The 27,145-nt window shown below is 38.0% G+C and overlaps 1 protein-coding gene across 9 annotated transcripts in view; it reads left to right on the top strand.

The window, feature by feature from the left end:
• Positions 1 to 27,145, top strand: part of LOC105219972 (tyrosine kinase receptor Cad96Ca) — a 161,006-nt gene that overhangs the window by 116,284 nt on the left and 17,577 nt on the right. For 8 of the 9 annotated variants that reach the window (XR_008471224.1, XR_008471217.1, XM_054230845.1 and 5 more), the window contains 5 exons: positions 410 to 672; positions 1,458 to 2,177; positions 2,306 to 2,579; positions 4,409 to 4,497; positions 15,004 to 15,143. Coding sequence is in view for 7 of the 9 variants with exons in the window: in XM_054230845.1 (XP_054086820.1) it covers positions 410 to 672; positions 1,458 to 2,177; positions 2,306 to 2,579; positions 4,409 to 4,497; positions 15,004 to 15,143 (1,486 nt within the window). In the remaining 2 variants the exon portion in view is untranslated. Of the gene's footprint in view, positions 1 to 409; positions 673 to 1,457; positions 2,178 to 2,305; positions 2,580 to 4,408; positions 4,498 to 15,003; positions 15,144 to 22,076; positions 22,216 to 27,145 lie in introns of those variants that run through there. The other variant, XM_054230870.1, reaches the window with a different exon arrangement.

Raw genomic sequence — 27,145 nt, 5'->3', positions numbered from 1 at the left:
TTGAAGCAAAGGTCCATCTGGTCTCTTTTCATATGCTCTAGTATAGTTCTATTCAGTTTTGACAGTTTTGGCACTGTGCGAAATGGGCGAAGTTGGACAGTTGCCTACAAAATAACGATAATAACAACGCTATAAAGTGCTATAACTAAACTAAAAATAAAGCTATGAATATTAGATTTGGTACAAAGCATCGCAATAGCAAGGGGAAGAGGAACATTTGCATGTAATAGCCCTACATTCATTGTTATTAGTTAAAAATTTTAAGGTATTATGAATGTGTCTGCAAATCACTTTCCTACGTAAAATTGTGTGTTTTCAAAAACATATTCGTTTTTTATAACTCTTATTATATTATATTCGTACTTAAAGAAAAGAAATACTGATATATTTATTTTTTTTATTTGTATAGCATGTAGTCAACACCACTCTTTGATAAATACGCCTCCAATACTCTATGTACCTGAAAGAAACTGGAGAATACCGGAAACAGAACCTGTCGGTCAAATAATTACCAGAATTCGTGCAGAAGATCCAGAAAATGATGATCTTGTTTTCGGCCTTGAACCACATTTTACTTCCAATTTTGACAACAATAATAATAAGGAAAATTTACCCTTCCGCATAGATTCGGTTAGAGGAATAGTTTACCTGAACGAAAGCCTGGTTGGACGAGTAAGTTATTATGTTGATTTTGCGTTTGAGTTTGGTATATTTTTCTGATATCTTGAGATCACTTGTGAGTGATTAGGTATTTGACCGATTTTAACAAAAATTTGTAGTTTTTATATTGATTAGGGCTTTTATTGTAATCATTGGGTAACAATAAAGTCTAACTATTTGCAAAAGAGGATTATGATGTGGACAGATATTTAAATATATATAGCACAAATACTTTCTGATTTAAATTCATAGGACATCTGATAATCTTAGTATACAACATTCATTGCATACTTTCCACATTAAAGAAATATGTATAGGGAGATCATAACAGAATGACTCTTGTTAATCTCGGCAACGACTAGATTTGAAGCTAATCTACTCGAAATAGGGACTCTGATATAGCGTCATGTGTTTTCCCATTTTATTTAATCATTATGAGATAAGAGAAACTGTTTTATTAATCTCCAACGGCAGGACAGTCTAGATTAGTGAATAGATTAAATATAATCTAATCACTTAAAATTTTTGGAGCGAATATAATATAAGGTTCATTTTTATTGTTCTTGTTAATTTGCTATTGCCATGCTGTTGTTGTTTGGTTTTACTCTCTGCGCTATTCCACTTCATTTTCAAAAATGTTACAAGATGCGGACATGGTGTAGTAGTAATGAAGAGAGTCAGTTATTTTATGAAACGATTCTAAAATATGTATTCAAAATCCTTGTTGCAATGATATATATCACGAAACGCGCATTTTCCTTCCAAAAATCAACGTTTAACGTTTTATATAATTTTAGGGTGGTGAAAACTTTTTTCTATACATCACGGTTTCCGATGGAGACTTAACTGCTAAGAATGAGGTTTTTGTTAATATCCTCGTTAAGGAGAACGAAAACTCATCAAAATTGCGCACGCCACCATCAGTCACGAATGTTTTGCAAAATATTTCTCAAATCTTACCACCTTTTGACACCTTACCTGGAGTACAGTCAGAAAGAAAGAAATTTTCTACAGAACGTCCAACTAATCGCCTCAAATTAGCCCCACTAAATAACAACAACAAAAAGAATTTTGCCAGCAGAATGACAACTATAAAATATGATTATGTTAATAAATACAACGACTCAGTATTACATTTCAATAAAATGCTAAATGATACTGCAGCCAATGATGACACCACGAAGAAAGAAGATAATAAATTGTCATACGATAACACTTCGAGTACAAATTATTCTACAAAAGCAATAGTGCTTCTTGTTATATTTATTTCTTCAGGAATTCTTTTTGTGGCTGTAGTTGTATTTGGTTTTCTATATCGGAAACATTTGTGCGCCATTAGTAAAAAGTTGAAAAAAGTATCCAAAGAGGAAATGACTAAGAAATCCAATCAAAGCAACCTCAGTATCAATTTAACTGATAATAGCAGAAATTCAATGGTAATGCGACATTGGAATGGGCCTACTGCATACAACAACCGTTACGTACCATGGGAGAGAGACCTTCAACAAAATAGTTTGGTAAGAATAGCTTTTAAAGACTTTGTAGAATATGCAATTTTTAATGCATCTTTACACATCGCAGAATTTTAATATGACGAATATGTATATTCGATTTAACAGCTTAATGCTTTCTTGTAATCAACTAGGCAACATACCAACAGTCGTCAAATGTTATTAACGGAAGTATACACGATGACAATACTAATGTTACAACTAACTTTGGTGGATTACAAAATACTACAGAAAATATTGGTCATTCGATAAATGAAATGGTCTCCCATAATACAAATGATAACTCTAAATATAATAATAATGACAAATGTAATTGGGAATTCCCGCGACACCGACTTAAATTCTTTAATATTTTGGGCGAAGGTGCTTTTGGTCAAGTTTGGCGTTGTGAAGCAAACGACATTGATAGTAAGTATTCAAAAAAAATAAATTTGATCAGTTTCGTACATTTTACGGTGTTAAATGGTGTGACTTGGGGTAATACATCATTAAATTGGTTTTTAATACTGCAATTAACCAAAAACAAAATTGTCCATCGGTTGCTTTGATTTTGACTATAGCCCATGGCTCGTTTTAATGATTACTAAATAATTATTAAAATTTTGTTTTAACATTTAAACTAAATATGTTAGCTTTGGAAATATCTGAACATTATCTATTCCCCCGTCCAGGAGGAGGAGGATCAGAAGATAAATCAGTACATGTAGCAGCTGTTTTAGGTGAAAACTTTAATAGGTATTTTGTTACAACCACTTAGTCAGTATGTTGGCTTTTCAGGAGATTTTTGGCTGTTCATTATAACCTCAACCAACTTCATGTTGATGCAAACATTTCATAATACAGTTACACACGAGGACTCTGTAAGAAGTTTCAACGAAAAGTGAAAGAAGCATTCTTCAACATATCGCCGATTTGCGCCCAAGCCCCAACGGAAGAGAAGGACGATGTGATCAAAGGTGCCTTTAATGTTCGTTGTCAAAATTTGTGCTTGGCGACTTTAATGCCAGGGTGGCATCTTCGGCAAAACAGTTGGTATATTCACCCTCCAAGATGAAACATCGCCAAATGGGTTAAGGCTGATCGACTTCGCTGGGCCGCAAATATGATTGTCTTTAGTAAGTTTCCAGCATAAGATAATTCATCAAGATACTTGATCCCGAGATCGAAAAAATCACTACCAGATCGATCAAGTTTTGATAGATGGAATACATGTTTCCGGCGCTACGCTCTAAAGTCCTAACATCAACTCGGACCACTATTTGCTGCAGCAAAGATATGCACCCGCCGCTGTGCAGCAAAGCGCGATCAGCAACAAACACAAGGAAGATTCGACATTGAGAAGCTGTAAACAAACCAGTTAGAATAGTTTTTTACATGACTTGCACTCCTGCTCTCAGTTAGCTGAGACAATTGGATTTCAAAAAACATAAAAACACATAGTAAGACCCCCAGGTCAGGACCAATTTTAGTTTGTGTGGCTGTACATATACATATATTTTAAAGTGAAAGAATTAGATGGAATCAAAATTGTTTATTATTATTGGAATTTCCTCTTTTATTTTTTATGACCTCTGCCAATTTTTTGGCATACTGGCAGTTAAGTTTTTGAACGTATCCTTTGGATTTTTTAGCCATAATTGTTACATCCTTTAACAGAAAGTCTTTGCGGTAACTCGCGCCTCAAATGGAATTTTTTGGTCCAAAATAGTCCAATTAGATTTTAATTGAGAGTTTGAGTGGGTCAGTTAGGAAGATTGGAAGATATAATCACTCAAGGCCATTTCCTAAGCTCTTTTCGAACAGGTTTTCCTTTAATATATCATAATAGACTTTTTCAGTTAATTGTAACCAGTTTTTCAACTCCTGGCGATGAAACTTCAATTCCGATTCATCTGGCAAAATAACGTGTAAGATAATATACCTAAGTATACTAGAGTCCCCTTTAATTGCCGTAAACTTAAAGCTAAATACCAATTTATGTTAAGCACGTTTTCACTTTATTTTGTCTGATATTGTATTACCCTATATCTAACTCGTTTAGTTTAATGACTTACAAAAAACCGTTATGCCTATGAAATAATTATACTCTATATACAACATGTTTCATTTGATTATACTCTGTGCAACTATTGCATGGGTATAAAAAAATCTTAGTTGTTTTGAGGGTGTAGTGGATTATGAAATAAAGTTGTTAGTTGAGAATGCACACATCAACTTATATATTTATGAATTTACAGGTGCAGAAGGGGTAACTACTGTGGCTGTTAAAACTTTAAAAGAAAATGCTACTGAAAGTGAAAAAAGAGATCTGATGAGTGAACTTGAAGTAAGTATAATGAAGAAAGTTCAATGATTTAATTGTTATCGAATGATTTTCTTTCCTAAATCGAATTGCCATAATTCATAAAAAACTTCGAGTCATAGAAGTTTTCATTAAAACATATAATATTTCAAAAAGCTATAAAATATAGATTTCTGCACACTTTTATTTATGTATATACATTGCTTGAAGTTCTATGTACATATGTTAAAACATGTATTTCGTAATTTTGTTTGTTGCAGTTTACTACTGTTTGGCCTTGACGTCTGTATTCCATGTCTTTGTTACAGGTTTTATACAATCTATAAGTGTAATATTATATTTTTTGTTCGCATCCTTACGATATAGAGGGACTCTTTTAAAAGTCTGGCTCGATAGTAAAATTTTAAATTTTGTATTATGCCCTGGTTGAAAAAATCGATTTATAGAAAGAAATTTGTATAAAATTTGACTTCTTTGCCAATTCAAGAGTTCGACTTATGGAAGTTCAACTGTATTTATATGTAATATGTATTAAATATGAAATTAAAAGATTGAAACAAGAAATGAAATATTGCTTTGGAAAATATGCATTTCAAGCATCGAAAAACTACGCTACTCTCGCAGCATTTCATTTTACTCTTGCTACCGCTCTCACTTGTCGAGAGCCACAGCATAGCCTAGCATAACAATGTAAAAGTATGTGCTCTACTCTGCTCCGAGTTTTGTTAGGTAAAAAACTATAGCTGAAGCGGGAGCAAAAAATTAATTCTGCGCTATGCTCTGGCGTAGCGGTAGCAAAATATTTAGAGCCATAGCACAGCAGAGCTAATGAAATTTTTAATGTGCTGCAGCTCTCGCTTGTGTTTGCTGTTTTTTTATTTTTCTTCAGAAATCTTTTCGAAGTATTGCACAGAGCTGTGCAATATACATTGAAGTACAGTAGTTTTCCAAAATAACGAACACATTAATTGTCAGGCCTATTCGTTACATCGAATTTTCCGTTATTTCGAGTAGAGAGATATGTTTTTTCAATTGTTTTAAGCTTTTTTATAAAACTCAACATATACTACGTTTATGCTTCATTTCTACTCGGTTATATTATAAACGGGTAAGTTCAACCCACATGCATAAACATTTTTTCACAACGAGTTGTTTTGACAAATTGCATATACAGGGTTCCCGTATTGCCAATTTTTCGCTAAAAACCCCTACCCCACTTACTACCGAATTTTTGCGGCAAATGCCTGGTACTGTGTAGTACTACAGTAACCAGTTATTGGTTACTTTTTGGCACCGGTTTTTTGCAAAAACTTCGACGAGTGGGTAGTCGGTTTTTCGGGTCGGTCAGTGGTCGGTTTGCATTTCTGCCCGAACACTTCTCAACCGATTTATGCCGCACACCCCTTATATCTGGAAAATACGGACATATTTATAATACGTGGCAGCCCTCAATTTAATTCAATTCAGAATTTACCTCGAGTAGAGTATTTGCAGTTTATGCTTATAGGCTTTACCTATATATAATATAACCGTGTGGAAATAAAACGTAGTAATATTTTCAATTTGCACATTTCTTTTGAATTTTCTCAAGTTATATGTATAAATCTGGTTCGATGTTATTTGATTTTTTTCTCTTTCTTCATATGTCTTCTTCATGTTGTTCGTTAAACCGAGTACTTACAAATCTCCGATGTTCGTTATTTAAGGTACTCAATGTAACAAATTTGGTTTTTCGCTATAAGCGGTTTTCGTTAAAACGAATATTCGTTATTTAGGAAAACTGCTGTACTTCAATGTATATTGCACAGCTCTGTGCAATACTTCGAAAAGATTTCTGAAGAAAAAAAAAAAAATAAACACATGCGATAGCTGTAGCACATGAAAATTTTCATTAGCTCTGCTGTGCTACCGCTCTAGATTTTTTGCTACCGCTACGCCAGAGCATAGCGCAGAATTTAATTTTTTGCTCCCGCTCCAGCTATAGTTTTTTACCTAACAAAACTCGGAGCAGAGTAGAGCACATACTTTTACATTGTTATGCTAGGCTATGCTGTGGCTCTCGACAAAGTGAGAGCGGTAGCGATAGCAGAGCAATAACTCTAGAAATTTTGCTGCTACAGAGTAGTAAATGAGAACCCTGATTTAAAGGTTTTAATAAATATCATCAATAATCGTATCAATAACTTTTGAATGAGTTTCACATATGTATATACCCACATATCTATATGACGGAATAAAACCGAGTGGGGTTGCACTCCGGGAGTGCAGGCAGTAGTGAAAACTTGAACTTATGGCGCGTTGTGCACTTTTTTGGGTGATCATTTTTAGGTGCGCTCGTGACATGAGAAATTGTACATAAAAAATCAAGTTTATCAAAGCAATGTGGGCACTTTTTGAATGGACATGAAGTATAATAATATAGAAGCCATATTCGAAGAAAGTGGTTTTATTTAAATGATTAAATATTAGTAAATAGTAAATACAAAATTTATCAATTCTCATCCATAATTTCAACAACTCTTACATCATCATTATCAGCACTTTCATCATTATTATCAGGATTTTCATCAAATTCTAAAACTGCAACAATAGGTCTATGGTAACTAAAGTACGAAATTAACAATTTTGATTTAAATCTATTTATATATCTTGTGAAAAAATAGATAACCCTTTTTTTGTAGAAATTAAATCAATAAATGTCAAATGAAATATTTAAATAAATAAATTTTCCATTTAATATTCATTTATAAAATAAATATAAACAAGTAAGGAAGGGCTAAGTTCGGGTGTAACCGAACATTTTATACTCTCGCAATTTATTGATGTAATTTTATAAAGATAACACAAGTCGACCCATATATTTGGTATAAAGTTCAATAGAATAACGAAAATCATCATAAATAGTATATGGGGACTGAGGTAATTTCTAAACCGATTTCACTCGTTTTCACCACCAAGATACGATATATCGAAGACTAAACGCTCACTTAATTTAATATTACTTATAATTAGGTATATGGGATCTGGGGGAAGTTATGACCCGATTTTTACCATTTCAGGTACAGAGATAAACTGTTATAAGAAAAAAATTCAGAGGGAATGAATTACAATAAAATATCTGAGGGATTTACCTATATTTTCGGTGAAAAATTAACCTTAGGCACTGAGTTCTTCATGTTCGATATCAGGGGCCTTGAAAAGTCATGGTCCGATTTTGACAATTTTTCCACAAGTGATGTCACAGCTCAAATACAGTATTTGTGTAAAGTTTTATTCCGCTAGCTTCATTGGTTCCTTATGAATAGATTATAAAGTGAACGAATCAGATGGAATTCAAAATTCAGTTATATGGGAAGCAGACGTAGTTGTGAACCGATTTCGCCCATATTCATCAGGGTGTCAAGAAAGTGTTATATACCGAATTTCATTGAAATCGCTCGAATAGTTCTTGAGATATGGTTTTTGGCCCATAAGTGGGCGACGCCACGCCCATTTTCCATTTTGTAAAAAAATCGTAGTGCAGCTTCCTTCTGCCATTTCTTACGGCAGATTTGGTGTTTTTGACGTTTTTCGTTAGTGAGTTAACCCACTTTTAGTAATTTTCAACCTAACCTTTGTATGGGAGGTGGGCGTGGTTATTACCCGATTTCTTTCATTTTTGAACTGTATAAAGAAATGGCTAAAAGAAACGACTGCAGAAAGTTTGGTTTATATAGCTTTATTGGTTTGCGAGTTATATAAAAAAAACCTATTTGGGGGCGGGGTTACGCCCACTTTTCCAAAAAGATTACATCCAAAAGTGCCCCTCCCTAATGGGATCCTATGTTCCAAATTTCGTTTTCATAACTTTATTTATGGCTTAGTTATGACACTGTATAGGTTTTCGGTTTCCACCATTTTGTGGGCGTGGCAGTGGACCGATTTTGCCCATTTTCGAAAGCAACCTCCTCAGGGTGCCAAGGAACATGTGTTCCAAGTTTCATTAAGATATCTTAATTTTTACTGAAGTTATCGCTTGCACGGACAGACGGACAGACGGACAGACGGATGGACGGACAGACGGACGGACAGACATCCGGATTTCAAATCTACTCGTCATCCTGATCATTTATGTATATATAACCCCATATCTAACTCTTATATTTCTTGGTGACACAAACAACCGTTAGGTGAACAAAACTATTATACTCTGTGCAACAGGTTGCGAGAGTATAAAAACTCTCAATCTTGTCTGTCGCGGGGGCACGAACGAATTCCCATGCAAAGACTGCGTATAGTATACATATATTATATATATATATCAGAGAACTGCAATTATTCCATTTTTTGAGTCTTTGGTTGAGTTGATAAAAAATAGTATTAGTGTATATACAAGAATGATAGAAGACAAGATTACGACAGGCGTTTACAGTTAGCTTTTTTGGGTTTTGAGTTCCTGTTGAGTGACAACTTTCACGACCCCGAACACGCAATCAAAACAAAATTGCACTGTGGTACAAAACAATAAAACCAAAACAAAGAGCTGAAGTCAAGGCTAGTGCTTAATAATTATTTAAAATTCCAAGTGAAAAATGTATTAACTTGAAAAAGAAGTCCGCAATGACGGAATTAAACAACAATAGTACAAAAAAACGTCTATAAAAATTTTTTTTCACTTTTCCAACCAACAAAAAAGTTGGCAAAATGGCGACCTTTTTGTAACAAAACATATAATTTTAATTATAAATATGCATTATTATATTGGATCATTTTATAAATGAAGATTTTAAGAATTACGTTCATTGTGATATTTTATCTGCACATTATTTAATTTGGTTCACTATGTTTCACATTTCCGTTTTCCATTTGACAATTCTTCTGTTGCCTATTCCCATTCGTAGGTCGTGAACGCTTCAGCCTGTCGTAATCTTGTCTTCTATCATTCTTGGTGCATATACATAAGTCAAAACTCATCAAACACTAATATCCACTAAAACACATTTACGCACAGCACACAAAGTGAGAGTATGAATAATGAGTAAGTTTCTCTTGATACGTTTCGTTGAAGTGCTCAATTGTCTCATGAGACTATAATTCAGTCAAGCTAAACCAAAATGAGCCCTACCACCAAAAAACACCAAGAGTATAGCTGAATGAATAAAGTGATACGAATATGATCAAAGTAAAACTGACGAAATCTGTGTCGCCGCTAGGCAAAAGCGGCCTGTGGGAATTGACTAACGATGTGTTTTGTTCGTTGATATTGTGTATTACATTTAATGTTTTAAGTTATTTAATGACAGCAAAGTTAATACTTTTAGGTTCTAATATCTTTTAATATTAATATATTGAAAATGAGTAAAGACGCAGGAAAATGCATATTCAATGAAATAATGAAAATTTTAATGTGACAAAATTTTCACTAGGTATAAGATACTTTTGGGCTCAGCTACGAAGTCACAATTCCACTCGTTCCGATCAGTGTACCGAACTCATTCAAGTTTATTAAGTGTGTAATAAGTGAGTAAACTCAAATTGTTACTATACACTCGTTTGAGTCATAAATTGACGGCACATATAAGTGTAGAAATACCAGGAGTTTTTTATGGTTTCGTGGAAATGAGTCTTAGTCATTTTTGATATTAGTATTAGTACTCATTTGCACTAATTTCTTTGACTCATGAGTTAGTGCACTAATTTCATTAGTACTCAATATGGTGTATATCTGTGTAAAATCTCATCTGTCGCGAAAACGGCTAAAAATGCTCACCCACAAAAGTGCCTAACGCGCCACAAGAAGTTTTCACTTCAAAATAAAAGTATTTCGTTAACTAGCTATTGATAGGAATGATGAGGGACTTGTAGAGTTTAGTTTTTGTTCGTCGAGAGAGGACTTTACTTTTCAATTGCCTACTCAGTCCATAGTAGCACTTGTTGGCAAGAGTGATTCTGCGTTGGATTTCAAGGCTGACATTGTTGGTGTTGTTAATGCCTGTTCCCAGATAAACGAAATTATCTACAACTTCAAAGTTATGACTGTCAACAGTGACGTGGGAGCCAAGACGCGAGTGCGCTGACTGTTTGTTTGATGACAGGAGATATTTCGTCTTGTCCTCATTCACCACCAGACCCATACGCTTCGCTTCTTTATCTAGTCTGGAAAACGCAGAACAAAAGGCGAGGCTGTTGCTTCCGATGATATCAATATCATCGGCCTACGCCAGGAGCTGTACACTCTTGTAGAAGATTGTACCCTCTCTATTTAGCTCTGCAGCTCGTATTATTTTTTCCAGCAATAGATTGAAGAAGTCGCACGATAGTGAGTCACCCTGTCTGAAGCCTCGTTTGGTATCGAACGGCTCGGAGAGGTCCTTCCCGATCCTGACGGAGCTTTTGGTGTTGCTCAACGTCAGCTTACATAGCCGTATTAGTTTTGCAGGGATACCAAATTCAGACATCGCGGCATAAAGGCAGCTCCTTTTCGTGCTATCGAAGGCATCTTTATAATCGATAAAAAGATGGTGAGTATCGATTCTTCTCTCTCGGGTCTTTTCCAAGATTTGGCGCATGGTGAATATTTGGTCCATTGTAGATTTTCCAGGTCTAAAGCCACACTGATAAGGTCCAATCAGTTCGTTGACGGTGGGCTTTAGTCTTTCACACAGTACGCTCGATAGAACCTTGTATGCGATATTTAGGAGGCTGATCGCACGATAGTTGGCGCAGATTGTGGGGTCTCCCTTCTTATGGATTGGGCAGAGCACACTAAGATTCCAATCGTCAGGCATGCTTTCTTCCGACCATATTCTACAAAGAAGTTGATGCATGCACCTTATCAGTTCTTCGCCGCCGTATTTGAATAGCTCGGTCGGTAATCCATCGGCCCCCGCTGCTTTGTTGTTCTTCAAGCGGGTAATTGCTATTAGAATTTCTTCATGGTCGGGTAATGGAACATCATCATCGATTGGGGAATCGGGTTCGCCATCTCCTGGTGTTGTACTTTCACTGGCATTGAGCAGGTCGGTGAAGTGTTTTCTCCATAATCCCAGTATGCTCTGGACATCCGTTACCAGATTACCTCCTCGGTCCCTACTTGATAATGCTCCGGTCTTGAAACCTTCTGTAAATCGCCTCATCTTTTCATAAAATTTTCGAGCATTACCCATGTCGGCCAGCTTTTCAAGCTTTTCATACTCACGCATTTCGGCCTCTTTCTTTTTACGTCTGCAAATGCGTCTCGCTTCCCTCTTCAGTTCTCGATATCTATCCCACCCCGAACGTGTTGTGGTCGATCGCAACGTTGCGAGGTAGGCAGTCTGTTTTCTCTCCACTGCGGAACGACAATTCTCATCGTACCGACTGGTTTTTTGGCGTTGCCGGAGACCAATTGTTTCGCCTGCAGCGTTATGCAATGAGTTTGAGATGCCGTTCCACAGCTCCCTTATATCGAGATGCTGACGAGTGCTCTCAGAGAGCAGGAGTGCAAGTCGAGTAGGAAATCGTTCGGCTGTCGGTTGTGATTGCAGCTTTTCGACGTCGAACCTTCCTTGTGTTTGTTGACGGGCGTTCTTTGCTGCACAGAGGCGAGTGCGTATCTTTGCTGCTACTAGATAATGGTCCGAGTCAATGTTTGGTCCTCGGAGCGTACGCACGTCTTAAACACTGGAGACATGTCTTCCGTCTATCACAACGTGATCGATTTGATTGCGCGTGTTTAGATCAAGGGAACAGCCACGTTGCTTGATGAATTTTTTTATGCTAGAATCTGGTACTATAGACAACCATATCTCAGGCCGTTTCGCGATGTTTCGTCATAGAGGCTGAATTTTCCGACTGTTGTGCCAAAAACACCTTCTTCACCCACCCTAGCGTTAAAATCGCCAAGCACGATTTTGACATCGTGGCGGGGGCAGCGCTCATAGGTGCATTCTTGGCGCTCATAGAAAGCATCTTTGGTCACATCGTCCTTCTCTTCCGTTGGGGCGTGGGTAGGGATGGCAAAAAATTTTTTTTAATCGATTAAATAATCAAATGATTAATTGCAAGATATAAAAAAATAATTGCAATTAATTGCAATTAATGTAAAAAAATCGATTAATCGATTAATTCCAATGTTTTCAAATAATACTAAATTGCATAAAGACCACCACCAGTTTCAGCGCCGAATCTTCTATTATAATGCTCTATCACAGAGTCCCAGACATATCCAAAAGAGAAAATGGCCTACATTTGAAGTTAAGTAGCACAATGACATTAAATTTTTCAAAATATGCACAGCAATCTTAAAGTAAAATAATTGCCTCTTGCTTGAAATACTATGTTTTGCAACTTTGCGTAAAAACAAAACTAATAAAATATAGGAGACTATATTCTTATTTCAGACATTCAAATTGTGTTGGTATATACACAAAAACAAAAACGGAAATAAAATTAAAATATCGTATTAAAAATTCATTTGTCTTAGTGTAAATAAAAATATATTTATTGAAGTCAAGAAAATTTATTCTCTGTTCAACCAAGTTTGAAGAAAAAGCAATTTCGATAAACGTTTTGTTGTCAAACGATTGCGTTTTTTGGTCGCAGTTGCACCCGATTTTGAGAAAAGCCGCTCAGCTGTTACTGAGGTACCAAGTAGATGATAATACTTTTTTGAAAGTCCGTATGGTTTTCATATCTTCCCAAGCATCAATAGCGTTTCGAAGCTGAAGGGCTTTCATTAATTGGTTTGCTGCTGCAACTCGGCATTTCAATCATGGTGTCAGTGTCATCATCACTTATGGGAACATTGTCGTTACTCCTAGATTTCAGAGTCTAATTTGTACACATACATTTATATATAACTAGAAGAAATTTAAAATGTAATACCGATTGCTCCAACTTACCACAATTTGCAGGCTACTGTTGCATGCTTTAATTTTAAATACTGCAACATATTTGATGTGTTATTAGAAAATTTTAAATTTTAGTAGCAAAGTTGACATTTAACGTAGTTATTGCTATTTTATTAAAAAAATGTCCACACTTCGCTTTTAACTGGCGCCATTGCTCTTCAAACAACTGAACGTAAAATGCCTTTGACTTAACTGTAAATGCAGGGTTACCAGACATTCATTTGTTGATATTAAACTACGTTGACATATTAGAATTTAACTATGTTTACACCGTTTCCAGTCATTAATGACTGATGCGACCAATTTCGAATGCGAATGTTTACACCGTTTCCAGTCATTAATGACTGATGCGACCAATTTCGACCCTTGTACGCTAACTTAGATGAACATAAAATGTATTAAATTTCAAAATGCTGTTTGCGATTATTTTGCAATTACTCGAGTAATAGTCGAGTAATTAGAAAAGGTGTTTCGATACAATTAAATCGTAAATTGAATGAAAATAATCGATTAATTTAATCAAATGATTAATCGTTGCCATCCCTAGGCGTGGGCGCAAATCAGCGATATGTTGAAGAACCTCGCTTTGATGCGGATTGTGGCAAGACGTTCACCCACCGGGGTGAAGGCCAGGACTCGGCGACGTAGTCTCTCTCCCACCACAAATCCAACACCAAATTTGCGCTCCTTTATATGACCGCTGTAGTAGATGTCACAAGGACCCACCTTCTTCCGTCCTTGTCCCATCGCACTTCTTGGACGGCGGTGATGTCAGCCTTTAGTTGTATGAGGACATCAACCAGCTGGGCAGAGGCACCTTCCCAATTAAGGGTCCGGACATTCCAGGTGCATACCCTTAAATCATTATCCTTAAAACGTTTGCAGGGGTCGTCATCAAAAGGGCGGTGTCTCAGCCGAGGCTCTGTGTTTGTTTTCATTGGGGAGATTGTTTTATGTGGTGGGTCCCAAACCCTACGCACAACCGCAGAAGCGGCAATAATACCACTCCTAATATAGCAATTAAATATTAAAAGTCCAAAGATTAACGTATTCAGTTCATAACAACTAATTCACTTCATTTCCATATATTATTAATATTTGCCTTCAATTCAACTCACATAAGTCATTTCAATTGGCATCTTTATGCTGCTCAGGAATTTTGTTATTTATACAATATTTTCTCAAATATTTATTAAACACTGCTTTCCGCCGCAAACGGATTTCTATTAGAAGCTTATTCCTTTCGAGGCGGCTCTTTTATCACTATAAATATTAATAAATTCATATATAATATAATAAAAAATAATTATGTACATAAACAAAAAAATATATCAACCGCCAAAAAACTCAAAACATCATAAATGAAAATGATGCATACATTTTAAAAGCGCAGGGGAAAGAGTAAAATGCGATAATGAATTCACGGCTTTGTCAAAAAAAAACCGGACCTATGAACTCTAATCAATCCAGTTTTGCTTTGCAAACTGCTTTTATAAAACCATCTAAAGTGTTTATTTTCAACGATTTTGCAAATAACTTTTAGTTATGGACGCATAATTTATTAATGAAATCTTGGAAAATCAGTTTCGCTTTCTTATTTGCATATAACCTATAACAGTAATAAATCTCAATAAATTAATTTGGATGTATATTATTACAGGTAATGAAGTCCCTTGATCCTCATATCAATGTTGTCCGTCTACTTGCGTGCTGCACCGACAAAGACCCAATATTTGTAATTATTGAATTTGTGAATCGGGGAAAATTACAAACTTACCTTAGAAATTCCCGTGCAGAAATGTAAGTATTTTTATATCTTTACAAACACAATCATATATTTTCTATTGTTGTTGTTGTTGTGACAGTGCAAAAAATGGTAGGTTGTTATAAACATTGATCTATTCTTAAGCGAACGATGCTAGTTTGGTGAGAATAGCTGGACATATGACAGAGAAATGTGCAAAAGAACTGATGGCTCGCAGTAGTATCCTGTTTTAATGAATGATAATTTTATAAATTTTAATGTTCTGTCCATGTTACTATTCTAAGGTGATAAATTCTTAATTGGTTATTTCGCCTTTGGCCTCAAAAACAGCCTGCTTCAGGGTCGAATTGATTCTACCCAATTGTGCGCTAAGTTAAGAGTTACTTTAGACGAAATCTCGGAGTTTTTGGTCATTGCATCAATTGTCCTCTGATTTGTAACGAAAGTCCTAACATTTTCAATAAGGTTTAGGTCGGTGCTTGGTGCAGGCCAACTTGATTTGCTTCATTAAAAAAGTAGGTAACGATACTTCAAGATATGGAATATTGTCGTGTTGTAAAATCCTGCCAATAGTTGGAAAAGGCCGATTGACCTGTACAACGTATTGGTCATGTGAATTATTGCATATCCGGATTGATTTAGTACCCCTAATTAGTACCAAATCTCCAAATCTGAAGTAAGGAAAACTTCCCCAAAAAATTATCATGTCACCTCCGACTCTGTTTAGTACATTCTACATTATCTTTAAGTTATCCCAGGGTTCCGCCCAGTTCAATGCAAGGCAAACCTATTACCATCAAATGAATGTACCTCTCATATCTCTTGCAGTACACATGGGTTTTAATTATAATATATACCAAAGTGATCAGGGTGAAGAGTGGAGTTCAAATCCGAATGTCTGTCTGTCCGTCCGTCCGTCCGTCCGTCTGTGCAAGCTGTAACTTGAGTAAAAATTAAAATATCTTGATGAAACTTGGCACACTTATTTATTGGCACCATAGGAAGGTTGCTTTCGAAAATGACAAAATCGGACCACTGCCACGCCCACAAAATGGCGAAAACCGAAAACACATAAAGTGCCATAACTAAGCCATAAATAAAGCTATGGAAATAAAATTTGGTATGAAGGATCGTATTATAAAGGGGCATATTTGGATGTAATTCTTTTGGGGAAGTGGGCGTGGCCCCGGCCCCTACTAAGTTTTTTGTAATAGAGCTATAGAGCTATATAAACCAAACTTTCTGGTTTTTTTAGCCACTTCCTAATACAGTCCAAAAATGAAAGAAATCGTATCATAGCCACGCCCACCTCCCATACAAAAGTTAGGTTAAAAATTACTAAAAGTGGGTTAACTCACTAACGAAAAAACATCAGAAACACTAAATTTCACATAAGAAATGGCAGATGGAAGCTGCACTCAGATTTTTTACAAAATGAAAAATGGGCGTGGCGTCGCCCACTTGTGGGTCAGAAACCATATCTCAGGAACTACTCGACCGAATGAAACTTGGTTTGTAATAGTTTCCTTACCTCCCGATGTGTTGTGAAAATAGGCCAAATCGCTTCACAACCACGCCTACTTCCTATATACCAGAACTTTGAAGGCGATCTGAATCGTTTACTTTACCATATATAAAGTAAGCACTCTTGAAGCTATCGGTGCAGAACTTTGCACAAATACTATGTTTATAGTGTGACAGCCCCATTCTAAAAATCACCGAAATCGGACCATAGGTTTTTAAGGCCCCATATACCGAACACGAGGACCTCGGTGCTTCTAACCTAATATTATGGTTTCCAACTTTCAATGGACTCTATACAATATATATGACGAATATGTGGGTCAAATTGTATATTATATAATATCAATAAAGTTAAATAAATAAATTGCGAGAGTATAAAATGTTCGGTTACACCCGAAGTTAGCCCCTCCTTACTTGTTTTTGATACTTTTTTTTCTAAATTTTGTGATTCAAAGTAATGAGTTTGCCTTATAACTCTGTGGCTGCTGAAATGGATTTTTTTAGATGTAAGGGGAATTGTGAGTCGAAAATGGACTTCTTTTGAAAATTAGTTCTGAACTGAAAAGTCACCAATAAGGTTTCTATTATTTTTTTTTTAGAGTTTATTGTTAATCATAACACAGGAATACTAAAAACTCATTTATTATGACTTTCAGTTTTCGTTCCATGAGCAAACTGTTGTAAAATAATTTTAATTAAAAAAAATTATGCTATTTGCAAAAAAATACTTGAGTGCCTTAACTAAAATGTCTATATTTTTAATAAAAACAACCAGAAAAAACTGGTCTGAATTAGATACACAACTTTACTTATTATTTGTTTTTCAAATGAAAATTTTCAAAACAGTGCATCGTTTTTTAAAGATTGGAGCAACAATCCCTATATCTGTCGTGAACGCTCGTTTTCCTCACTTCGCAGTTTTAAAACATATTTAAGAAATAAAACTGGAGAAACATGCCTGAACGGAATGGCTCTCTTGAATATCCATAGAGATATAGACGTGACGGAGGAAGAGATTTAAAATGTTATGGCCCAAAATAAAAGAAGATTAGACTTCAATTTGTAAATAAAATAATGAAACATTGTCTTTTTACCTACCGCCACTGATAGGCACTCCTTTGCTGCCCATTCAATAAGGGAACATTTCTTTGTACTTGTTGTTCCAAAGTTATTCTGTCGTATGCACGCTTACATTCCAATTAACGATTCAGTACATTTTTGATTTGACAATTTGGAGCTGGCATATGAAAAATGCGCCCAATGAAAAGAACAAAACAGCCTCGGATGAGAGACCCCAATTTTGATGACGACCACTGCAAACGTTTAAAGGACTACGAATTAAGGGCATGCACCTGGAATGTCCGTACTCTTAATTGGGAAGGTGCCTCTGTCCAGCTGGTTGATGTCCTCTTAAGAGTAAAGGCTGACATCACCGCAATCCAAGAAATGCGATGGACGGGACAAGGACGGAAGAAGGTGGGTCCTTGTGACATCTACTACAGCGGCCATATAAAGGAGCGCAAATTCGGTGTGGGATTCGTGGTGGGAGAGAGACTCCGTGGATGAACGTCTTGCCACAATCCGCATCAAAGCGAAGTTCTTCAACATATCGCTTATTTGCGCCCACGCCCCGACGGAAGAGAAGGACGAAGTGATCAAAGATACCTTCTATGAGCGCCTAGAACGTACCTATGAGCGCTGCCCCCGCCACGAGTCTACTCGGACCACTATCTTGTAGCAGCTAAGATACGCACCCGCCTCTGTGTAGAAAAGCGCACACGCCAACGAACACGAGGAAGGTTCGACATCGAGAAGCTGCAATCACAATCGACAGCCGAACGATTTTCTACTCGACTTGCACTCCTGCTCTCTGAGAGCACTCATCAGCATCTCGGTATAAGGGAGCTGTGGGACGGCATATCAAATTCCTTACGTACAGCTGCAACCGAAACCATTGGTTTTCGGAAAAGTCAAAAAAACAGCTGGTATGATGAGGATTGTCGTCTCGCAGTGGAGAGAAAACAGACTGCCTACCTCGCAATATTGCGATCGACCGCAACACGAGCGGGATGGGAAAGATACCGAGAGCTGAAGAGGGAAGCGAGACGCATTTGCAGACAAAAAAAGAAAGAGGCCGAAATGCGTGAGTATGAAGAGCTTGGCAAGCTGGCCGAGGGGTAATACTCGAAAATTTTACGAAAAGATCCGGCGACTAAATGAATGTTCCAAGACCGGAGCACACTCCTGTAGGACCCCCAGAGGTGATCTAGTTATTGATGACCAGAGTATACTGAGTTTGTGGAGGGAACACTTCTCCAGCCTGCTGAATGGCAGTGAAAGTACAACACCGGGAGATGACGAACCCGATTCCCCAATCGACGGGGATGGAGCAGATGTTCCATTGCCCGACCGTGAAGAAATCCGAATAGCAATTACCCGCTTGAAGAACAACAAAGCGGCGGGGGCCGATGGATTACCGGCCGAGCTATTCAAATACGGCGGCGAAGAGCTGATAAGGTGCATGCATCAGCTTCTTTGCAGAATATGGTCGGAAGAAAGCATGCCTGACGATTGGAATCTCGGTGTGCTCTGCCCAATACACAAAAAGGGGGACCCCACAATTTGCGCCAATTACCATGGGATAAGCCTCCTCAACACCGCGTATAAGGTTCTGTCGAGCGTATTGTGTGAAAGACTAAAGCCCACCGTCAACAAACTGATTGGACCTTATCAGTGTGGCTTTAGACCTGGAAAATCAACAACCGACCAGATATTCACCATGCGCCAAATTTTGGAGAAGACCCGTGATAGAGAAGGTGCAATCTTCTATAAGAGTGTACAGCTACTGGCGTACGCCGATGATATCGATATCATTGGAAACAACACCCGCGTTGTTAGTTCTACTTTTTCCAGACTGGATAAGGAAGCGAAGCGTATGGGTCTGGTGGTGAACGAGGGCAAGACGAAATATCTCCTGTCATCAAACAAACAGTCAGCGCATTCGCGTATTGGCTCCCACGTCACTGTTGACAGTCCTAACTTTGAGGTTGTAGATTAGGTATTAGGTTATGTGGTTGTCAAAACGACGCACCTAGGACTTTTGGAAGCCTATTGTGACACCACTGGGACTAAGATCCCTCACACTATAGGGTCATCTTTGAACCACCCTGTGGTCTTAATAAAGTGAAAAAGTTCACATAATTTGATATGAGCAACTTCACCCACATCCTCGAGAAAACCGCGTCCAATAGTCGCAATTCTTTTCCTATACAGAGCATTACATCCACATAGAAGGTGTGTAATCGTTTCTTCCTCTTCTTCTTCCTGGCAGCTTCTGCAGTAATCGTTACTAAGTAACCCCAGCCTGCTGGTATGTCTACCAATCAGACAGTGTCCCGTTAACAACCCTACAAGGGTTCTTGTGTCATTCCTACCAAATTTCAGTAAACGACAAGTGCGGCTCTTACTCCATTCAGGCCATGTTTGTCTACTTACGGAACAAGTCGTTAATTGTTTCCATTGTGATTCAGCCATATCAACAGAATGTTTATCTATTAGGTAACTGCACGTTGCCAGAGGTATATAAATTCCCTCTTCATTAGCATCTAACTGCAATGTTGTGCCCAATCTGGCTAATTCATCTGCTACACAGTTTCCAGGAATGTCAGTATGTACCGGGACCCATTGCAGGTGTATCGTGAAATATGATGTCATTGCTATTAGTAATTCCAAACACTCTTTCACTATCTTCGATGATATTCTATGCGACTTTAGTGATTTTAAAGCCGCTTGACTATCCGAAAATATGAATATGTGCTTAGTCGTTAGCACTCTTTTTGACAAAACGAGAAGGCTTTCTTTAATTGCCGAGATCTCTGCTTGGAAAACACTGCAGTGATCCGGTAATCGGAAAGCGATTCTGGTATCCAGTTTCTCTGAAAATACCCCGCCTCCTACTCGTTTGTCCAGTTTTGAACCATCTGTATAGATACTTATCTCAGAATCTTTGTCCACTTTTCCCATTTCCCACTCCTCTCTAGAGGGGAAGGATATGTGTAGGTCCGAGTTTAGATACATTTCTATAGGATTTCGAAAGTCCGTACTATTCGGTAGAAATGGGAACTTGTCGAGTATACTGGAATGTCCCCTATTGCAGTTTTGCAGTAGCGACGATTCTCTCAGCCTTAGTGCCGATTTCGCCGCCTGTTGTTTGCAAAATAGATCTATAGGCAGTAAATACGGAATCGCATCTAATGCCTGGCTCGGCGTTGTTCTGAGAGCTCCACTGATACATATACATGCAGCTCTTTGTAAACTTACCATACGCTTTACTGCGTACTTCTTGTCAATTATTGGCAACCAGACCAGTATCCCATATGTCATTATCGGTCTAACTACAGCTGTGTAGAGCCAATGTGATACACGGGGAGTTAGTCCCCATTTTGGTCCAACCATTCTTTTGCAAGTGTATAGTGCCACTTACCCTGGCCTCCAAGTTTGGTTTCCATAACAGCTTCCTGTCTAAAATAAGTCCCAGGTAGCTTGCCTTTTCATTTATTGGTAGCGAGGTGCCGTTTATTGAAGGTGGTGTAAACTCTGAAATCTTGTGTTTCCTTGTAAACATCACTAATTCAGTTTTGGTTGCATTTAGGCTTAATCCACATGATTTTGCCCAACGATTTATCTCATTTAGCCTTGTTTCCATAAGGTCCGTGAGTATATGTGGGAATTTTCCCCTAATTGTTACCATCACATCGTCAGCGTAGGCCACCACATGTACTCCCCCTTTCTCTAGATCTAACAACATACTATTCATTGTTAGGATCCATAGAAGTGAGGATAGCACGCCTCCTTGAGGTGTACCCCTTTGGACAGATCTGCACATCGTCGAAACCCCCAGCGTTGAAGTTATGAACCTGCCTAGAAGCATATGTTCAATAAGTTTCATGAGTGATTCCGAGACGTTCAGATCTTTAAGCGCGTTGATAATGGCCTTCGGCTGGATAGTGTTAAACGCGCCTTCTATGTCTAAGAAGGCTATGAGAGCGTATTCCTTTACCACTAGAGCCCTTTCAATCTCTGTTACCACCGAGTTTAAGGCGGTAAGTGTAGCCTTTGCTATTACTTTTCTTAACCGAGACGCTTCTGTCGTCGTCTCGATTTCTTCACAGAAGTATTTCCACGATTTACGTTTTGATTTCCTGATTTCCTTTTGTATAACTTATGAAGGCTATAGTATCGTTCCCAGTCTCGCTCTACTTGGGATTGTTTCGCTACGTTAAATTGCCTCCTGCACTCTTTCTGAGATTTCTTGAGCTCGGGGGACCACCATTGGGGTCTAATTCTTCCCTTACTGCGAGTAAGTGGACATGCCACTTCTAATGCTTGTTGATAAGATTCTGTGAACCTTTCAACTAAGGAATCTATGTCTTCCCTGTTCTTAGGTTGGAATGGAGGAGGTTGTACATAGTTTCGTCTACCTGGGAACCAGCATTAACAGCAATAACAATGTCAGCCTGGAAATCCAACGCAGAATCACTCTTGCCAACAGGTGCTACTATGGACTAAGTAGGCAATTGAAAAATAAAGTCCTCTCTCGACGAACAAAAACCAAACTTTACAAGTCTCTCATCATTCCCGTCCTACTTTACGGTGCAGAAGCGTGGACGATGTCAACATCCGATGAGACGGCACTAGGAGTTTTCGAGAGAAAGGTTTTGCGGAAGATTTATGGTCCCTTAAACATTGGCAACAGCGAATACCGCAGACGATGGAACGATGAGCTGTATGTGTTATTCGACGACATAGACATAGTCCAGCGAATAAAAAAACTGCGGCTACGCTGGCTAGGTCATGTTGTTCGAATGGATGAAAGTGCTCCAGCTCTGAAAGTGTTCGATGCAGTTCCCGCTGGTGGAAGCCGAGGAAGAGGGAGACCTCCACTCCGATGGAAGGACCAGGTGGAGAGGGACCTGGCTTCGCTTGGTATAACCAACTCGCGCCAAACTTCCAGGAGGAGGGATACGTGGCGCGCTGTTTTGGACTCGGCTATAACCGCGTAAGCGGTGTCTACGCCAGTCAAAAAGAAGAAGAAGAAGATTGAAAAAAAATATTTAAAACAAGTAAGGAAAGGCTAAGTTCGGGTGCAACCGAACATTTTATACTCTCGAAATTTATTTAAAAATTTACCTATATTTTCGGTGAAAAATTACCCTTAGGCACTGAGTGCTTCACGTTTGATATCAGGGGCCTTGAAAAGTCATGGTCCGATTTTGACAATTTTTCCTCAAGTGATGTCAAATACAGTATTTGTGTAAAGTTTTATTTCGCTATCTTTATCTGTTCCTTATGTATACATTATAAAGTGAAAGAATCAGAAGGATTCAAAATTGAGTTATATGGGAAGTAGGCGTAGTTGTGAATCGATTTCATCCATTTTCCACACGTATCATCAGGGTGCCAAGAAAATATTATATACCGAATTTCATTCGAATCTGTCGAGTAGTTATGGTTTTTGACCCATAAGTTTTGATAATTGTATTTGATTTGAATTAATAAAATTGTGAAATTACAAAAAGTGAGTTTTTTTCCATACACATTTTTATACTCTCGCAACAAAAGTTGCTAAGAGGGTATTATAGTTTTGTTCACATAACGGTTGAACCGTCCGTTCGATCGTCTGTGCAACGGATAACTTGAGTAAAAATTGATATATCTTAACGAAACATGGAACACGTATTCCTTGGCACCCTGAGGAGATTGCTTTCGAAATGGACAAAATCGGACAATTGCCTCCTCCATAAAATGGCGAAAACCGAAAAACTATAAAGTGTCACAACTAAGCCATAAATAAAGTTATAAAAGTAAACTTTGTAATAGAGGATCGCACTAGGAAGGGCATATTTCGATGTATTTTTTTTTGGGTTTAAGGGTCCCCAAATCGGTTATTTGTATATATCTCGCAATGAAGCTATATAAATCAAACTTATTGCAGTCGGTTCTCTTACATACCACACACCATGAAAATAGGTGAAATCGGATAATAACCACGCCCACCTCCCATACAAAGGTTAGGTTGAAAATTACTAAAAGTGGGTTAGCTCACTAACGAAAAACGTCAGAAACACTAAATTTTACAAAAGAAATAGCAGAAGGAAGCTGCAAGCAGTTTTTTTTACAAAATGAAAAATGGGCGTGACATCGCCCACTTATGGGTGAAAACCCATATCTCAGGAACTACTGGGCATATTTCAATGAAATTCGCTATATAATATTTTCTTGACACCCTGATAACACGGATAAAAAATCGGTTCAAAACGACGACTACTTTCTTTATAACTCAATTTTGAATTCCATCTGATTACTTCACTTTATAATTTATACATAAGGAACCAATGAAGATAGCGGAATAAAACTTTACACAAATAGTGCATATTATCTCTGGCTTCACTTGTGAAACAATTGTCGAACTTGTTGAATTCAGCGAATAAGGGTAAATATTAACCGAAAATATGGGTAAGTGTGTCTCGGTTCCAAAAATTATTAAAATCGGGTAATAACATCTGCTATCTCCCATATGCCTAATTATAGGTTTTTCTGTTTTTGGCGGTGGACTTTATTCTGCAAATATGTATTGGTTAATATGTGAGATATCTTAGCAAAATTAAGTGAGTGTCTTGGAAATAGTACCTTGCTGGTGAAAATGAATGAAATCGGTTCAGGAATTACCTTAGCCTTCATATCTGATATATGACGATTTTCGTTATTCTAATAAGCTTTATGCCGAATTTATGGGTAAATTCTTATAAAATTTATTCAATAAATTGCGAGTGTATAAAATGTTCGGTTGCACCCGAACTTTGCCTTTCCTTACTTGTTATATATTAGATGTTAGTTAGTTTTGTGAATATGAACAATGTTAAAGTCTTTTGTCGATGTTGGAGCTCGATTTGATAATTTGCATTTATTAAGACAAATAAAATTTCCTACTTCTACTGTTACTCCCTACAATTATTCGAACTTTTCTCATCTTTTAAACCTTCCCGAGATCTCCATGAACATTTTAAGACTAAAATTAGACAAATTCCAAACACTCTTTCACTATCTTCGATGATATTCTATGCGACTTTAGTGATTTTAAAGCCGCTTGACTATCCGAAAATATGAATATGTGCTTAGTCGTTAGCACTCTTTTTGACAAAACGAGAAGGCTTTCTTTAATTGCCGAGATCTCTGCTTGGAAAACACTGCAGTGATCCGGTAGTCGGAAAGCGATTCTGGTATCCAGTTTCTCTGAAAATACCCCGCCTCCTACTCGTTTGTCCAGTTTTGAACCATCTGTATAGATACTTATCTCAGAATTTTTGTCCACTTTTCCCATTTCCCACTCCTCTCTAGAGGGGAAGGATATGTGTAGGTCCGAGTTTAGATACATTTCTATAGGATTTCGAAAGTCCGTACTATTCGGTAGAAATGGGAACTTGTCGAGTATACTGGAATGTCCCCTATTGCAGTTTTGCAGTAGCGACGATTCTCTCAGCCTTAGTGCCGATTTCGCCGCCTGTTGTTTGCAAAATAGATCTATAGGCAGTAAATACGGAATCGCATCTAATGCCTGGCTCGGCGTTGTTCTGAGAGCTCCACTGATACATATACATGCAGCTCTTTGTAAACTTACCATACGCTTTACTGCGTACTTCTTGTCAATTATTGGCAACCAGACCAGTATCCCATATGTCATTATCGGTCTAACTACAGCTGTGTAGAGCCAATGTGATACACGGGGAGTTAGTCCCCATTTTGGTCCAACCATTCTTTTGCAAGTGTATAGTGCCACTTACCCTGGCCTCCAAGTTTGGTTTCCATAACAGCATCCTGTCTAAAATAAGTCCCAGGTAGCTTGCCTTTTCATTTATTGGTAGCGAGGTGCCGTTTATTGAAGGTGGTGTAAACTCTGAAATCTTGTGTTTCCTTGTAAACATCACTAATTCAGTTTTGGTTGCATTTAGGCTTAATCCACATGATTTTGCCCAACGATTTATCTCATTTAGCATTGTTTGCATAAGGTCCGTGTGTATATGTGGGAATTTTCCCCTAATTGATACCATCACATCGTCAGCGTAGGCCACCACATGTACTCCCCCTTTCTCTAGATCTAACAACATACTATTCATTGTTAGGATCCATAGAAGTGAGGATAGCACGCCTCCTTGAGGTGTACCCCTTTGGACAGATCTGCACATCGTCGAAACCCCCAGCGTTGAAGTTATGAACCTGCCTAGAAGCATATGTTCAATAAGTTTCATGAGTGATTCCGAGACGTTCAGATCTTTAAGCGCGTTGATAATGGCCTTCGGCTGGATAGTGTTAAACGCGCCTTCTATGTCTAAGAAGGCTATGAGAGCGTATCCCTTTACCACTAGAGCCCTTTCAATCTTTGTTACCACCGAGTTTAAGGCGGTAAGTGTAGCCTTTGCTATTACTTTTCTTAACCGAGACGCTTCTGTCGTCGTCTCGATTTCTTCACAGAAGTATTTCCACGATTTACGTTTTGATTTCCTGATTTCCTTTTGTATAACTTATGAAGGCTATAGTATCGTTCCCAGTCTCTCTCTACTTGGGATTGTTTCGCTACGTTAAATTGCCTCCTGCACTCTTTCTGAGATTTCTTAAGCTCGGGAGACCACCATTGGGGTCTAATTCTTCCCTTACTGCGAGTAAGTGGACATGCCACTTCTAATGCTTGTTGATAAGATTCTGTGAACCTTTCAACTGAGGAATCTATGTCTTCCCTGCTCTTAGGTTGGAATGGAGGAGGTTGTACATAGTTTCGTCTACCTGGGAACCAGCATTAACAGCAATAACAATGTCAGCCTGGAAATCCAACGCAGAATCACTCTTGCCAACAGGTGCTACTATGGACTAAGTAGGCAATTGAAAAGTAAAGTCCTCTCTCGACGAACAAAAACCAAACTTTACAAGTCTCTCATCATTCCCGTCCTACTTTACGGTGCAGAAGCGTGGACGATGTCAACATCCGATGAGACGGCACTAGGAGTTTTCGAGAGAAAGGTTTTGCGGAAGATTTATGGTCCCTTAAACATTGGCAACAGCGAATACCGCAGACGATGGAACGATGAGCTGTATGTGTTATTCGACGACATAGACATAGTCCAGCGAATAAAAAAACTGCGGCTACGCTGGCTAGGTCATGTTGTTCGAATGGATGAAAGTGCTCCAGCTCTGAAAGTGTTCGATGCAGTTCCCGCTGGTGGAAGCCGAGGAAGAGGGAGACCTCCACTCCGATGGAAGGACCAGGTGGAGAGGGACCTGACTTCGCTTGGTATAACCAATTCGCGCCAAACTTCCAGGAGGAGGGATACGTGGCGCGCTGTTTTGGACTCGGCTATAACCGCGTTAGCGGTGTCTACGCCAGTCAAAAAGAAGAAGAAGAAGATTGAAAAAAAATATTTAAAACAAGTAAGGAAAGGCTAAGTTCGGGTGCAACCGAACA

Source organism: Zeugodacus cucurbitae, chromosome 2 (assembly GCF_028554725.1).
Source record: "Zeugodacus cucurbitae isolate PBARC_wt_2022May chromosome 2, idZeuCucr1.2, whole genome shotgun sequence".
Lineage (NCBI taxonomy): Eukaryota > Metazoa > Arthropoda > Insecta > Diptera > Tephritidae > Zeugodacus > Zeugodacus cucurbitae.
Note: the sequence above shows the minus strand (reverse complement) of the source record. Positions and strands in the feature narration are given on the sequence as shown.